General features: G+C 42.8%; 1 protein-coding gene and 1 pseudogene across 1 annotated transcript; both read left to right on the top strand.

The window, feature by feature from the left end:
• The first annotated feature begins 712 nt into the window (after positions 1-712).
• Positions 713-9,946, top strand: LOC130371276 (putative nuclease HARBI1; annotated as a pseudogene).
• Positions 9,947-10,031: 85 nt separating this feature from the next.
• LOC130371269 (putative nuclease HARBI1) lies at positions 10,032-15,431 on the top strand. The gene is made up of 2 exons (XM_056576989.1): positions 10,032-13,430; positions 13,540-15,431. The coding sequence occupies exons 1-2, from the start codon at positions 12,745-12,747 to the stop codon at positions 13,817-13,819; spliced, it is 966 nt and encodes a 321-aa protein (XP_056432964.1). The 5' UTR covers positions 10,032-12,744; the 3' UTR covers positions 13,820-15,431.
• Positions 15,432-16,113: the final 682 nt, after the last annotated feature.

The following is a 16,113-nucleotide window of genomic DNA, read 5'->3' as shown; positions in this document are numbered from 1 at the left end:
AGCAAAAGAGACTCCATCACCTAGCAGTGATGTCTGATGAGAGTGATGTTCTGGAGAAAATAGATCCTGAACGAGTGATTGATAGATTTGCGTCCATGAAAGTGAGGCGACTTAGTTTAGTGCTCCCAAAATAGTTGTCTGTCTCCAATAGTATTAGTCTAGTACAGGTTGTACTTGCTGATTTTTTTGTTGTATTTTTGTATGTTGATACAATATTCCAAAAAACAATATTTTTTGGAAATTCGCATTATACTTTGTCTTCAAATTTTTAGTATCCATTTTTCCATATATATCATTGTGAAAAGGTAGCCCCTCCTTTTCACGTACATATGACACTACCCGCAAAACGTAAACTGATCAACACACACACACGCATTCACACATCTGTTTAGGTTCAGTTTGACGCACGGTGCCGGCAACTGCGTCTCGTCATTAGACATATTGATCACAAACAACACAAACATTTCAGTTACTTGCATGTAGACATCCTCGCAATCGGTTAGGTACCAGCCGATATGCTCCATAACCCATTCTCTGCCGTTAACCCATACATTTTGCATGACACAAACAGACACTGACAGCCACACCCACTTCCTGGGTCCCCAAACATTTTGAACCCCGGGAACATGAGCACCTGGAATGCAATCATTGCCTGATAGGATGCAGGAACATGACTGTTTGTAAGGGGGGGGGACGTTATTTGCTATGTTTAATTATTATGCTATTTTGCATTTTTGCAACAGTGAACTTTATCATCAAGATTCAAACTGTTAAGATATGTAATGAAGTGTGTGGTTGAATATGATTGCATTATAAAATATAAAATTATTATGGTACTTCGGTCGGTGAACCCCCATGGTAGTTGGTATCTACCATTTTGGTTAATTGGTTGGCTTTATTTAAGCCCGGTATTTTCTGCTTTCAAGGGTTGGTGGAGGCATAGAGAGACGGCTTGCTGTGAGGCTGGTACATGTTCATGTTAATGGGACTTTGCACGAGAGCAACCCTCTGGTTGATTTTTGGTTTTGTTTATCAAAGTATTTTGTTTGGCTATGCCATTTCACTTTTTCAAACATGGAAAATAAATCAGTTTTTCACCTAATTCATGCTGCTGGCTGAATTTTTGTGGCCTACTCAAAGATCTTCATTGCGTCCTAAACCGCTCCATCCCGAAGTGGAAGTGAGTCGGGAGGCTCATTTTCACAACCATGTAATAGTGTATTTTGAAAACCAATGTGTTTCAGTAACTGTAAATACAAAGAAATGGGAAATTATCGTCATTTCTGAGGTTCTGTCGACCAATCAGCAGACGGGAGTTTTAGCTTGTTTTAGAAGGAAATTGAATATACCTCAAATTTGTTATTACAGTTCACATCCATTTGATCCATCAACAGTCTTTTTTTTTTTCTTTCATCACTTTAGTGGTTCGGAATTGCATTATTTAGCTCACACTGCCATATATTGGCTTAGACATGCATCAGCATAATAACTAAGAAAATAATGGTCGCAGAATCTTGGACAGGACAAAAGAAAAATCATGGATAATATAATACTACATAATACATCTACAAGTGTTTAACTCAAATAAAAATATGAAGTTATAAACAATTAATTTATTCTTTAAGAGCTAGAGACTAGCCAACATGTGTTTAATCCTCCCTCTCCCCCTTTATATACTTCAAATACCCCTGTGGCTTCCTTGGGGCTGAGCCCACCCAAAATTCAGAACCTAGAATCGCCTCTGGCATAGACTATAAAAGGGGCAGGACACAATACCACAACATGGAAGTTACTTGGACGGCAGCTTAAAAGAAGTGTAGTGCTCGTCCTTTCCAAAACATGGTAATCCCGTGCAACCAAGGCATCTACAAACACCAGAGAGGCAGCCGGTAAGAAACCGAGCTCATAAACGAAGACTGGACAATTGAATTGAATGTTTGTGTAAGCGCTAGCCCGCTACCGTTAGCCACGGGGCCGGTGTAGCACCCGATTTGGTTCCACCCCAGTTCCTGTTCCCCCTTACGCTGATTTACTGATAAGGCTGATTTATGCTCAGTTACGTAAGCGTAAGCGCAAGAGGCCCTTGCGCGCCCCTTGCACGACTTCTCACGTCTTGCGTGCGTCGGGCGATTTTTCTAGACTTGCGTAATTTTTTACGTAAGCTTTTACGCGAGCCGCGCAGCCTGCAAGGCTGTGATTGGTCTGCTCGTCTGGTTACTACTTCCTGTCTGGAGTATCACATTTCCTGTTTTCATACCGCCACCTACCACACGATCTGGCACATAATTATGCGAACCCTTTATGCGAACCCTTCGACAGGGGCAAAGTGCTATTTTGATGCGCGACATCAAACAGCTGATGCGGGATTGTGAGCCATTTTAATGATCTTGTCACCCGATATTCGTTCTATTAGGCCTACTGGCCTTATTTGTTTTAGTGTTAGCCTATTTGAATTAATTACGTAATGTTGTGTTCACGTTCTATGTGAAACATAAGTGTTCATGTTCTGTGTGAAACATAAGTTCAGTAGCCTCTTTGAGTGAATGAAATTTGAAAGCGTGAGTGTGTAGTGAATGAAAAATGTGTGCGTGTATGGTGGGACTATTTTCTGTATTTGAAAAATAAATCCCTTTTCTCTAATAATGCTGCCTACCATATAATTTATGTGGACATTATGCGCTATAGCTTAAAGCCTTTGGCTATAGGCCTACACTTAAATAATTCATTCATCTGTCAAGGCAGTAGCTGTTGTATAAACTGTTATATGGATATGAATTAATGAGTTTGACGTAAACCAAATTAGGTAACTTGTGTAACATGATAACTAATGAATCAAGTCATGCTTCCAAGTGACCAATGTATATATATTTATTGGTCAGTGCGCATACCCAATCGTAGCACATTGTACCGGTGGGGAAACACGCCAGCATCTGACAAAACATAATCTGCCAGCTGCTCCCTGACAAGGGCCGGTTTTGGTGAGAGTCGGGAAGATATCGGATGACTCGCGAAAGGAGATCATCAAACTTTGGCACATAAACAAACCAACGACTCCCACAGACAAAGACGTCATTCTCGAGGTCGTCTTCAACGAAAAACTTTACTCCACATATTACTCCACCTACTGTTCTGGCGGTAAATTGCTTGGCAACACGCGCAACCTAAAAGGGAGCATGAATTGCTTTGAGTAAATTTTGCGCAACAACGTAACACCAACGCTGAATTATGCAGCCGCCTATAATAGTTGCTATGTTACCGTACGTACTTGAGGAAGAAAGGCAAATCGAAAACAGCTGGATGTACGGAAAGCGAAATGGGACCAACCTCACGCCAGGCTGTGCGGCAGTAGTCGTCTAGTCTGCTACGTTGAGTTTAAAGTCACAACGCAACTATAACACACACACACGTTATTCATGAAGGTATTTGTTAGACCATTCATTGTCAATCTTTGCAAAGGAATACGATTAAAGGACAAAAATAGAGGAAACCATCGCCATCAATAATGTATTTATTACGGCTGGACAAAGATTACAAGTTTTAATCGCATCGTTTGGTGAGACAACTTGTGATTAATCACTTTTATCCACTCCAATTTAAGTTGAATGAGATATCAAATTGAATGACACATTATCATTTATACCAAATGTACTTGCCAATAACTTGGCCAAGTGATCTTGAGGGAGTTTTATTGACTCACCCAGTGTGGTTTGAATATGACATTTACGGAACACCACAGATTTGGGAATTGTAAACCGGCTGTCACTTACTGCAATTGAAAACCAACAGTAGCGCCACAGATTTGGGAATTGTAAACAGGCTGTCACTTACTGCAATTGTAATTAAATGTACAGTAAGCGGAACTAAAAACAAGAATTTTGACATTCTGTGGGCAAATCCTTTTCAAAATCAAAGTAGGCCTAAAAAAATAACGCGCTTTAATGCGTGCATTAGTAAAAAAAACGAACAAGATTGCGTTAAGGCAATCTTGTTAGTTTAGGCGCCAACTTGCCCAGCCCTAGTAGCCTATTTATTGGACGCATGCATAACGGGCATAATTGCTCTCCATGGCTGGATTTCCTTCACACCCTGTGTGAAACCACCTCCGACAGGCATCACACGCAATCTGAATAAAAAGAAGGCAGCATTAGGCTGCGCGCCAATATTACAGTATAATGCTACTTACCCAAGTAACGTTTTCCGTTTTATCAAAGGTGTCTTCCACCCCACAGAAATGAAACAAGTCAACACGCTGATGAGACAGGTTCAATCCTTTTGAGGAATGCGCGTTGATTTAAAGATTTCAAGTGCTTACCAGATCCAGTCATGATGGTGGTGGCTATTTCCCTCCTCAGGTCATCTATGTTTGATGTCGGGAAATGTAATGAGCTTGACCCTTCCAGGAGGTGTTCAGCAAACTGAAAGTGTGAGATTGAGCCCATAATTCACAGGTCCCCCAATACGTGTTATAGCATAGCGATATGTAATTTTTGCCATGTCACATAGCCTAGGCCTACTTTTAAAGCAAACACTCCGCAAGATGTTGTGTCCTCTTGGAGTGGATGAGCCACAGTGTCACATTTCCATCTTGACACATAGTTTTCTCATCAGTGCTCTAAAGAAAAGTTAGTTAAGTTGTTACTAGTAAACAATTCAGTTACAGATGAACAACAATGTGACCAAATGTCACTGGTGTGGGAAAATATAGGCTAGTTTACCTTGTTGTCTCCAAACACTTTTTTCTTTGCTGGCGACTCTACTAGAGTCAGCAAGAATACATATTTTTTCTGATGGATACAAGGCCTTGGAATTTTTTTTTTATTGGTCATGGAATTGTAAAAGTATGTAGGCCTATTCAAATTTTGATCTAGCGACAATTCCTGGGGACTCCTTTCTTTGTCACATACTTACAAGAAACCAATGGTGGCAGTCATTCACAATGCCTAGAATGCATTTATAGGTAGAGGAATCCAGCTGAGAAACACATCACAAATAATGACTTTCATTGGCTAATTATAGCATATCTGTCATTAAGCGCACCTTTTCACCCAAATAACCCCCAACATCAACTGTGTGATAACTGGTGGCTTGCACTTGCAGCACTGAACAAATAAACCCTCTGCTTTCAATCCTAGAGCCGTGACCAGCATCACCACCAACTTGTTTCAGCACGCCTTCAGTTTTGGATTTATTTTCTGCCACATGGCGGTCATGGCAAATGTCCACGTGGTAGGCCTTTGATGCTCCATGCGGCCTCACCATTACACTGAGATATGTATTTATTACCTACATCAACATTAAAAAGGATTAATACTTTGTATGTGAAGCCATAATGCCTTTGAAAATCAAAGAATATGCACCTCACTCTCCAACTCTTGTCCAGGGCCCAGCTGGAAGACGTCTTGGTAAAATACCTTGTAGGCCCCAACTCTGGACAGAATAACATGGCTTTTATAGCCATTCCATGGTCCATGATGCCTGTAACACAAAGGAACCTTAACAAACAGCGTTTTTGAATAAAGGGCATTGTCGGGTATGTATCACTTACGGCTGCGCACAACGTCATCCTCTGGGATTACTGGGTCCAGTGTGCTGCTGGCCAGAGACTATGGGTGAAGGGAATTGGAGAGAGGATGGAGCAGGTGGTGATTGGCAGGCAGTGGGATGATAGGAGAGGTCAAGAGGGGCCGGTAAAGGTGAATGTGCTGAGGGGATAGTGTCAATGAGAGGTTTTGGAGTTGGAGTTGGTGGTATCCTGTGAGGGATTCGAGGGGTGGGATCTGTGAATGGTTTGAGGTGGTCTGTATTAATTTTGGGATGTTGCCTTCCCTTGTCATCCCGCAAGTCCGCACTTTTTTTCTCCAATTTGGGTAGTATATGGTCCCAGCCAGGTGCGCTCCAGTTTCCCCCCTTTCCTCTTCTGCATACGGATGTTCTTCCGGAGAACCCTCTGGCCAACAGCAAAGGCAGACATGCTTCTTATTTGATGCCTTTTGTGCTTTTTTAAGAACGTTCAACTGAACCATGGCATCTAATATTTCTTTCAGGGCAATGCCTGAAGACACCACTGCGTTTGCCACAATGTCCTCCACTGAGCTGTTAGGGCTGTGCAATTAATCGAATTTCGATCGATATCGATTTTGGGGTCAAACGATCTCCAAACTCGTATAATCGAGTTGAAACGATTAAATTGACATTTTCCGTTTTACAGTAGGCCTAGAGAGTTTATGAAAGTTTATGAAAGAGACGCGCATGCGAAAGCATTCAACGCGGCGAGAGGGAGTACAATCTAACAGGCGTGCTGCATCAGGAAGTATGCCGTTGGCAGGAGGCGGGACATGCCAGTGAACCGCCAATCAGCAGCATCGACTGTTGACAGACATGTTGGAGTAGACCTACCGTGTGGAATATCAAAGTTTCAGTAACGTTACAGTTTAATGAACGATAACAAGCTCCTATAGCAGACTTTAACTAAGAGTTCTTTAAGGCAGAACTGCCAAGTACATATTTTATACGTATTTCTGTTTAACAACAATATGATTTTTATTAGCCATGTGTTTGTTATGGCTTTGTGACTTAACTTTGCTATGGAGAAAGACCGTTGTTCTCTAGACATTAAATAGGGAATGTATTATTTCAGTCGAGTCATTCGTCAGTGCATTTGGCTGAATATATTGTATTCATGAAATGTTTTATAAAAATCAAATGTTAGATTCAGAATGTTGTGGCAGACAGTACAGTGTGGCATCCCGCCACGGAAGCCTCGGCCTGGACAGGCCCGGGGTACCGTGGAGGACGGGGTGTACCACCCCCACCCACCAGCCGGCGATGGAGAGCAGCCCATTCGGCTCCCCAATCAGGGTGATTGGGGGACACCTGGCCGAAAGTGTAGGGGCCATCTTAAAAGGAGGACCAGCCCAGCACAGCACGGCCACGGGAGAGCAAGGAAGCGCTCGGGTGTGAGAGAGCCTGGAGGCCCACGGAGGCCCTAGAGACCGCGTCTCCTTCTTTGATTGGATTTATATATAATAAATGCCTGAAATGGCTAAACCCCCAATACAAAGTGTCGTTTGTCCGTGGAACCCGGCTCATTTGGGTAGCGGGTTCCCACAACACTTACACACGAAAAAGGTTTTATTTTGGATACTTACACGTGTTTCTATGTCATAATTGATTGTGTCAATAAATGCATGTTTTCAAACTCAAAAATAATCGTTTGAATAATCGTGATATCAATATTGACCAATAATCGTGACTATGATTTTTCCCATTATCGAGCAGCCCTATGAGCTGTCCACCTTTCCAATAGAAAAATAAACAAAGATTAAGAATGGAATTGGACATTTTCAAATTACCTGACATAAGTGAGACCCATCATGCCATTCCGTGAAATCCTCTGCCACTTCGCATGGGTAACGTGCCTCCATTCCGAACATTAAAAAAAAAAGGGGAGAACCTGGTTAGGTGCGCCTTTGTTCTCAAGCCAAACATTACGGCATCCAAATAGTGGTCCCATGTGTTGGGCTTGTCCTCGACAAGTTTACACAATGCTCTGTATAGGCACAAGGAAATAATTGTCATCAGTCATCATGGTTTTTAAAATGTCACCAATACTACTAATAGCTCTTCTACAATCCATTTTGAATCATTTTCTAATTACAGGTTCACCTCTGAATTGTCCCATTCAGGTTTTCCACAAGACCATTCGTCTGTGGGTGATATGGAGCACATAGACTCCTCTTCACATTTAAAAATTTGCAAATGTTGGAGTTGAGCCGTTTCAAAAACATGAAGAGTACAATTTAGCAACAGATGTGTTTTGTATTGCATATGGTACATAGAACATCCTGACCATGAAGAGCAGTGCTGGTTTATTCACCAAACCAAAATTGACTAACCTCATTCACAAACTCACTGCCCTGATCTGTGAGGATGCGTTGTGGTGCACCAAACCTGTAAAAAAGGTTTATGATGCACTGGGTGACCACCTCAGCACTCTTATTTGGTTTGGCATAGACCTCTGCCCATTTGGTATAGTAGTCGACCATGACACATGTATACATGTTTCCATCATCTGATGGAGTTAGTTTTCCCACCAGGGCCCTGTACCACGAAGCTCGCTTAGAGGGTTAGCAAAGTATGTTGAGTTGGGTTAGTTGTACCACGAAAGTCGATCTCTTTTAGCGCCGCTGTATCACCATGGTGACTTATGCTCGCAACCAAACCTGGTCGGGACCAGTTTTTCGGCTTAGTCTAGCCGGAGATCGGCTACTTAAATCGGCGTGCGCAGCTTCCTAGCCCCTCCTCCGACAATGGCGTCACCATTTTTGGGTGTTACCGTGGACCTCGGCGCACGTATCGTACAGGCGTCTCTCCGGAGACAGAAGGTTTTTCAGGACAGAACTGATCCCCTGGCATTTTCTGACAATTCTTTATGAGAGATACAGATTCTCAGCAGAGGGTATTCGTTATCTGATCGACCTTGTTGGACCGTATGTAGGCAATGCGACACAAAGAAGCCGTGCACCTACTGTTGCGCAGTGTGTCTGTTTCCCTGCGATTCTTTGCCACGGGCACATATTTACATGCAGTTGGTGATGCGGAACGTATTGGCAAAAATACGGTGTGCCGTGCCATACACAAGGTTGTAGCTGCGCTCAATATTTTGCTCCATAGGTTCGTGGCGTTTCCCAGCTTCTTGCCAAGTCAAATTGTCAAGGAAGGATTTTACACACTTTCAGGTAAAATAAAAGCTCCTGAGTGGAGGTAGCGCGTCAGTCTTGAATTTCTGCGTGCGGGATATTCGGCTCCCAAGTGATGTGCATTTATGTGTAGCTTAAAATGTCCCAATTCTTATGCCATATGGAATAGGACTTATTCACAAGGTTACGGAAACGCGTTTGCATTTGTAACATTCTACATAATCCCTTTAGGATTCCCCAAACTGATTGGAGCAATTGACTGTACGCATGTCCCCATCACTGGACCTTTAGGGGAACATGAGGCTGACTTTGTGAACAGAAAGTCAACCCATAGCCTCAATGTGCAGGTAAAGTAGGCCTATTGGGCTATAGACCTATCATATGGGTAGTGAAATTGCATGCAGGTAGCCTACTAAAACTGTTATATGCTTCATAATGGCCCAACTATTGTAACAGAAATGCCGTTTTCAGATGACTTGTGACCATCAACTCATGGTTACCAGTGTGGATGCCAAATGGCCTGGCTCGGTCCATGAGTCCCGTATTTTTCGGGAGTCAAGTCTTTACCGACAGTTTCAGGAAGGTGTGGCGCAATACACAAGATCACTAACTGTAAATGTCGATTAAGGCACTGATCACATTTTTCTTTCTGATAGGCCGTTATGATGGAATTCTTGTTGGGGACAGAGGGTATGCCTGCATGCCGTTCTTAATGACACCATACGGCGACCCACAGAGTGAATCGGAGGCACGGTTCAACAGGGCCTTAAGCACATGCCGGGTGAGGATCGAGATGACCTTTGGAATTCTCAAGGCCCGCTGGAACTGCCTCCCTGGTTTGAGGGTCAAGCCGGAGAGAGGAAGCCAAATTATCACGGCATGTGTGGTGCTCCACAATATTGCAACAATTCGCAAAGAGAGAGCCCCACATGTGCCATTGGTGGCAGATGATGTGGTGGACCCCATCACGGTGGATCATCCCACAGGAACGGCGGTCAGACGGGCCATCACTAACCAGTTTTTTGGTTCGTTTTTTTGTTTCGTTTAGTTTCCCTCTTGGAAGGATGCGTTTGTTTTTGTTTTTTTTAGGGCTGGGCAAGTCAACGCGTTAAATACGCGATTTATTTAACGGAATTATTCCAATTGGACGCAAGTTCTCTTTTGGAGCCTTTTTTTTTTCCCATTTAGATTTTCCAAGGTCTTGCCCACAGAATGTCAACATATCAGAAATGATTTTCGTTTAGTTTCACCGACTATACATTCAATTACACTTGCAGGGTCCTGCCTGTTTACAATTCCCTAATCTGTGGTGTTCCGTAAATGTCATATTCAACCCACACACTGGGTGAAACTCTCTAGATCACTTGGTCTAGTTTTTGCTTATTAAGTAGGCTACATTTGGTATGAATGTTAATGTGTTCCATTTGATAATCTCATAACTTCATTGTGACTTTTGTTCAATAAATACAATGGACGGAAAACATTTGCTCTTGTTCAATTTTATTTATTAGCCGTCGCATCGCCATGCAGTTGCTGTGAAAGTAGGAAAAATAACATTATTTCAGTAGTCAGTCGAGCTTCACCAAAGAAAATCTAAAAATAGCCTACCCTCTCGAGGAGCTGGATCTGGATCTTCAATTTTTTTTTCACAAAGACTTTGATGTCGTTGTCCAGCTCCAAGTTGCGCTTGTACAGCGCCCTTATAGTGTCTGTTCCAATCTAAAGGAATTATGGGTTACAATCGTAATTCAGTTACCATGATCAAAGCCTTGTGGCGCACCTTACAAAAGGAATAACCTAAATAAAAACCTTGTCTGTCCCTCGAGAAGGCCTTGAGAAGGTTGAGGTTGAGGTTGAGATGGATGGCTCATCCAATGCCATTTCCCTCTATAGAATAAATGAGTCATGTGAAACAGTTACAGCACTGCTCGGTTGAGTTTCCCCATTGCGATGGCTCTTTAGAAAGTTCAAAGATGGCCCCACGTTCAACGTACATTAACCTTGGTTAGTCAAGTGCTGTGTTGTCCATTATCCCTTACATAACCGCTATGTCAGTGACTCAATTAGGCCTAGGCATTTTTTAATCTACAAATTCATATTATAGCTGTGAGAATTGTTACGAAAAATCACCTCCATAGTCGCCCTGGAGTCACAGGCCGACAGTGTTTCCTGCAAGAATCAGTGACACCTATTATAGGACATTCTTTCAAAAAAATTAAACATTTAGAAGAATACCTGACACTGCTTTGATAGTTGTATACCTCTGATTGGAGATTAATTGTCGGCGGCTTCTCCAAAACAATGTTTGTACCTTCAACTAAAAATGAAACGATTAATTTACACTCAATCATTTCACATTTGATTAGCAAGACAATTATTTATGTCCATTGCCAATACATGAATACATACTCGTTACAAACGCGTTCGATGTCGAGGCAGTGGGGTCAGACGACATCCCCCCATCCACTCCTACCATCATTGGCCGACCTTTGTTGTTGGCGAGAGCCAACTCCTCCGAGATGGTGAAGGGCGGTGGAGCGGTCCCCCTCCCAGTCGTATTAATTTTTGTTTTCTTTTTATTTGCTACAGGTAATCAACATGAGATTAAAGGTTGGAGCCTAGGCCAATGCAAATCATAGGCTAGATTCACCTGAAATTATTAAAATGGATGCTTACAACTTACCACATTGAATTATTTTTTATATTTATTTATTTTATTTTTTAGACAATATGCAGAATCTTTTCACTTGCGCATTAACACGGTCGGCTATTTTTTGCCAGCACGCAACCCTAGCCTTATTATGGGCAACCGTGTTCCCCTTGGCTGTAATTTGTTGTTTAAATTCCTCGTACGAATTCATAATTATGCATTGCTCGTCTTGAGTGAAATACACCGCTCTTGCTCGATCCATTTTGCAGAAGTGAGTCAAATGATGCAAGAAACGCCCCTTTTATGTGAACGCTCAGGCCACGTTTATACGTAGCAGGGTATTTATAGAAACAAATATTTCCCCCCCTCCGTTTTCAAAAATAACATTGTGCACACAACATCGTTTTCAAAAAAGTTGTCGTTTACATCAAAACGGATAAATACGCCGTTGGGACATTATAACTATGCCAAACCTATGGGCGGCAGTGTAGGGAGAAGGATAAAGCCATGCAAGCCAATCAGAATCCTCAGAATCAACAACAACGAATAACACGAGCGTCTTCCTGTAACAAACAAACTGTAAACATAGGGCGCTCATATGACGTTAAGCATTTCCTGGCGCATAATGTGACGTTACAGAACCTAAAACCCCGTTTCTACCCGTTGACACGACAACACGTAACCGGCGTTTTCAGAAATCTCCACTTTGGCCGGAGTTTTTAGAAATGATCGTTTTCTGTGACAAAAACAGCGTTTTCGTGTAAATGAGAGGCCAAACCGTGTGAAAATATCTGCGTTTTCCCTTCGTGTAAACGGGGCCTCATTGAACCTAAAGCGGAAAACCTGGTTCAACTAATTGAATCTAAAGTGAGCTTCGTGGTACCACTTAACTCTGATTGCGAGTTGCGGCTCTGTCGAGCCAGGTTTTCCTAAGAAAGCCTGGGTATGTTCAGCGAGCTTCGTGGTATAGGGCACAAGTCCATCCCAACTAACTCCAGTGGGTGGTCAACCTGAAAATCACAAAATGTATATCATTGTTATCAAAAAATAAGCATGGTTGTTGTTTACAAGTATTCAGTCAAATGAAAGGCTTAGTACATACATGGATTGGGATATATTCTGGCTCCTTTTTAATGGAGAGCCTGGTGTATTGGCATTTAGCACACTGTGAAACCTTGGGCCGTATTCACATAGGATCTTAGGGCTAAAAGTAGGTCCTAACTGGCGAATTTAGGAGTAACTCCTAAAAATAATGGGCGTGTCACTCTTAAATTTAGGTAAGTATTTTAGGCCTAAAAGTAGCACCTAAGTCTAGGAGAGCTTAAAAGTCCTCGAGAGGACTCCTAACTCACTAAGACCTATTCACAAAGGATCGCAAAATGGCTGCGAGACGAAATGTGTGGGAGACAATGGAAGACTGAGTTGATAAAGAGATATAGGCTTAATCGTGAGGGCATTAAAATTGTTGTGGAGTTAGTGCGGGATGCAATAACATCCCCGACTAACAGAAACAATCCAATTAGTCCCGAAATAAAATGTTTGGCAACACTGCGCTATTTAGCAACAGGGAAAATGCAACTTTGCAATGCCGACGATTTAGGAATATCGCAACCATCAGTCAGCCGTGCCATAAACCAAACCATCAACGCGCTCTCTAGACCACATATAATCCAACAGTTTATCCGGTTTCCTTTGGACATTCAACATTTACACAGGATCAAAGCCAACTTCATGGCAATTGCAGGTATGCCCGGTGTGGTCGGTGTTATTGACGGGACGCACATAAAAATAATCGCGCCATCAAATGACGAGGACGCGTTCGTCAATAGAAAGAAGGTGCATTCCATCAACACCCAGGTTGTTTTTGATGCAAATTTTAACATACTGGATGTTGTTGCAAAGTGGCCTGGAGCTACCCATGATTCACGCTTTTTAACGGAGAGCGGTCTGAGGCAGCTTTTTGAGAGGCACCATGTACCAGTTGGGTGTCACTTGCTGGGTGACAGTGGCTATCCCTGCAAGACGTGGCTCTTGACACCCTACCTCAATCCACAACCGGGAGCACAGTTAATGTATAACATGTGATTACGCAGATTACGCTTAGTCCTATGCGTAAAACACATCGTATTGGCTCTTTGACGCCTTTTATTTGTTGAATCCATATTAATTATTGTTAACTGTTTTCCTTAGAGCACACAAACATACACGAAATGTTGTGGAGAGAGGAATTGGGCAGATGAAACGTCTGTTTCATGTCCTCCACGGCGAAATTGGCCTCACCCCAGAGAGGGCAAGCACAGTAATCACTGTATGTGCCATTCTCCACAACCTCTGCAAGCGGAGGAACATTCCACAGCCAGAAGATGATGACGATGATGATGATGGCGATCAACATGACGAGGAATTTGGCCGCGTGGAACCGAGTGGACAGGCATTTAGGGATCACTTTGTGAATACACATTTTAGGTAAACACCTTGGCACAAATCAGTCAACACACATTTGTGTAGTTCAAAACATTTATTTTCTTTCAATTTTTCCATCTTAAGACAGTAATATTCAGTCTTCATTTTTATAAGCCGCTCTTTCGCTTTGAGGACCTTTCATTGCCTTTTTAAAACCCTCATTTCTTGTCCAACAGTAAACTGGCACCAGCAGCAGGAGGGAGAGGAGAGCCAGTGGGTGCACCAAGAGGGAGAGTTGGAAGAGGAAGAGCAGGGAGAGGAAGAGCTGTGAGAGGAGGTGCAGCTGGAAGAGGAAGGGCTAGGAGGGGGAGAAGAGGAAGAGCTGTCTGATGTGATGCTGCAGCTGCAGCAGGACTTTGTTCTTCATTTCTCCTGTGGGGAATATATGTATATAATTTGTCACACATTTTTGGGAAGTGGGTTGACCAGTTTCACATTGTAATTCTTCGGTAAATATTAAACAAAGGTTTTTCATGGAGCCTATTGCAATCATTGCATACATACCCCTCAATCTCATTTAGCAAATCGACTGCAGGATCAGCTGCACCCTCAAGGCCAGTTATACTTATGTCCGAGCCTAGGACGGCGTACACCACCGATGCGACCGGGGACAACGGCTTTGGTGCAGGTCCTCCTCCTACCAATTAAATTAATTAATTAATAAGTTTTATTCACGTTTCATATCACTGTAGCCTTTAATTGTAAATTTAAGACATGCAAATGCATTTCCCAAATGAAGGCAAGCAATGTTAATAATGGACTTACCAGTAGCCGCGACAGCTCTTATATAGTCGGCAATCTCGAACCTACACTGTGATTGCAGGGCATACCAGCGTTTTTCGCAATCGTCGGTAGAGCGACACACAGCAGGGAAGGAATTGATGTTACGCAAATTTCTTCCCATGCCTCCCGCTTCTTCTTGCTGGTCACTCCAGACCCGAATCTACCCTTTATTACCACCCTCCGCTCCAGCACAAACTGGGAAAGTAGTAGTAATTGGTCTTGGGACCAATTGGCCTTTCGCTTGCGTTTCACTTTTTCATCATCCATCATGATAGGGGGACTTGAATTCCGGTATGGGCTTTTATTTAAAGGAAATATGCTAATTAGATAATAGTTTGCAGGGTGTTTTAATTGCCTCCGTGATTTAATGCAACGTATTTTTATTGTTTGCTTTCTCTCTATTGAACGTGCAGGCTACAACGTCATTATCGTGGTCTGCACAAACTTGTCATCATGCGTGTATTCTGCTAACTGCACTATAACTACTTAATAGGAACTCATTTCTAGCCTAGGCTATTTCCTTGTTTTTCGGTGATTCAGTGGGCTCGTCTGAACAACCAATCACCGCACTGACCGCTTCTAAACTCGTGCACGAGAATTGACGTAATCCATAGCAACGGCTTTGTGAATAACTTAAGAAAAAACTCGTACGTAAAATGTTTTAGCGAGAGTTAGGAGCACTCCTAGCGGTAAGATAAAATGCTTTGTGAATACGGCCCCTGATGGTTCAAAAGCAGACATGGGAAATGCAGTCCAGGAAGCAAGACAATCTATGGATACGCTCAATATATTATACACTCCAATCAAATAATTCCATTTACCCATTTATCCAAGTCAACCCCGGGGGTGACTGAATATTTGTTTTTTTGGGTTCCACAGTGGCCTCCATGAGCACTGTCATGAAAATCCCCGCCAACCACAACTTTCTTGCGCACCTCCATTTCATTTTTCCAAGATATGTAATACATTGTATCACCTATTGAAACAAGGTTGTTGTCAGTAGCCTACAAGAAACACGTCCTTTATTCTGATGAGCTATTGATAGAGCAGGAGATCAGGGAATTATTTTTGAGGTAGGCATATCGTTACCATGGCTTACCATCTAGTATGCAGCATTCTTCGAAGAAAGTAGTCCAATCCGGATCGCTTTTAACTCACTTTATTTGTTAAAGTATTTCGGTATGGTAACTATGGAGCAAAAGGAGGGGAAGTGTGTCGAACACGTGCTGAGCGACTCCCAGCTGATCAAAACTCTAACCCGCAAGTCTGAGCTACCTGGAGTTTCTGACCCGTTCCACTTCTCTGTAGACTGTTATGGTCAAATCCTCGTGGGCGGAGCCGGTGTGACGTATTAGCCTCGGCTTCCTCACTTGTCTGAGGTGCTGCCTTCTGTGGATGGAGCAGCTATTGCAGCCTTCAGTAAGTTCCTGCTCCCCTTGTGGCTATGTACAGTATTTATGGCTTATATGTTCGGTCCTGCTTCCTAGTGGCTATGTGAGGGTAATACAGCTTGCGTAT

This window comes from Gadus chalcogrammus, chromosome 18, assembly GCF_026213295.1.
Source record: "Gadus chalcogrammus isolate NIFS_2021 chromosome 18, NIFS_Gcha_1.0, whole genome shotgun sequence".
Classification (NCBI taxonomy): Eukaryota; Metazoa; Chordata; class Actinopteri; order Gadiformes; family Gadidae; genus Gadus; species Gadus chalcogrammus.
Note: the sequence above shows the minus strand (reverse complement) of the source record. Positions and strands in the feature narration are given on the sequence as shown.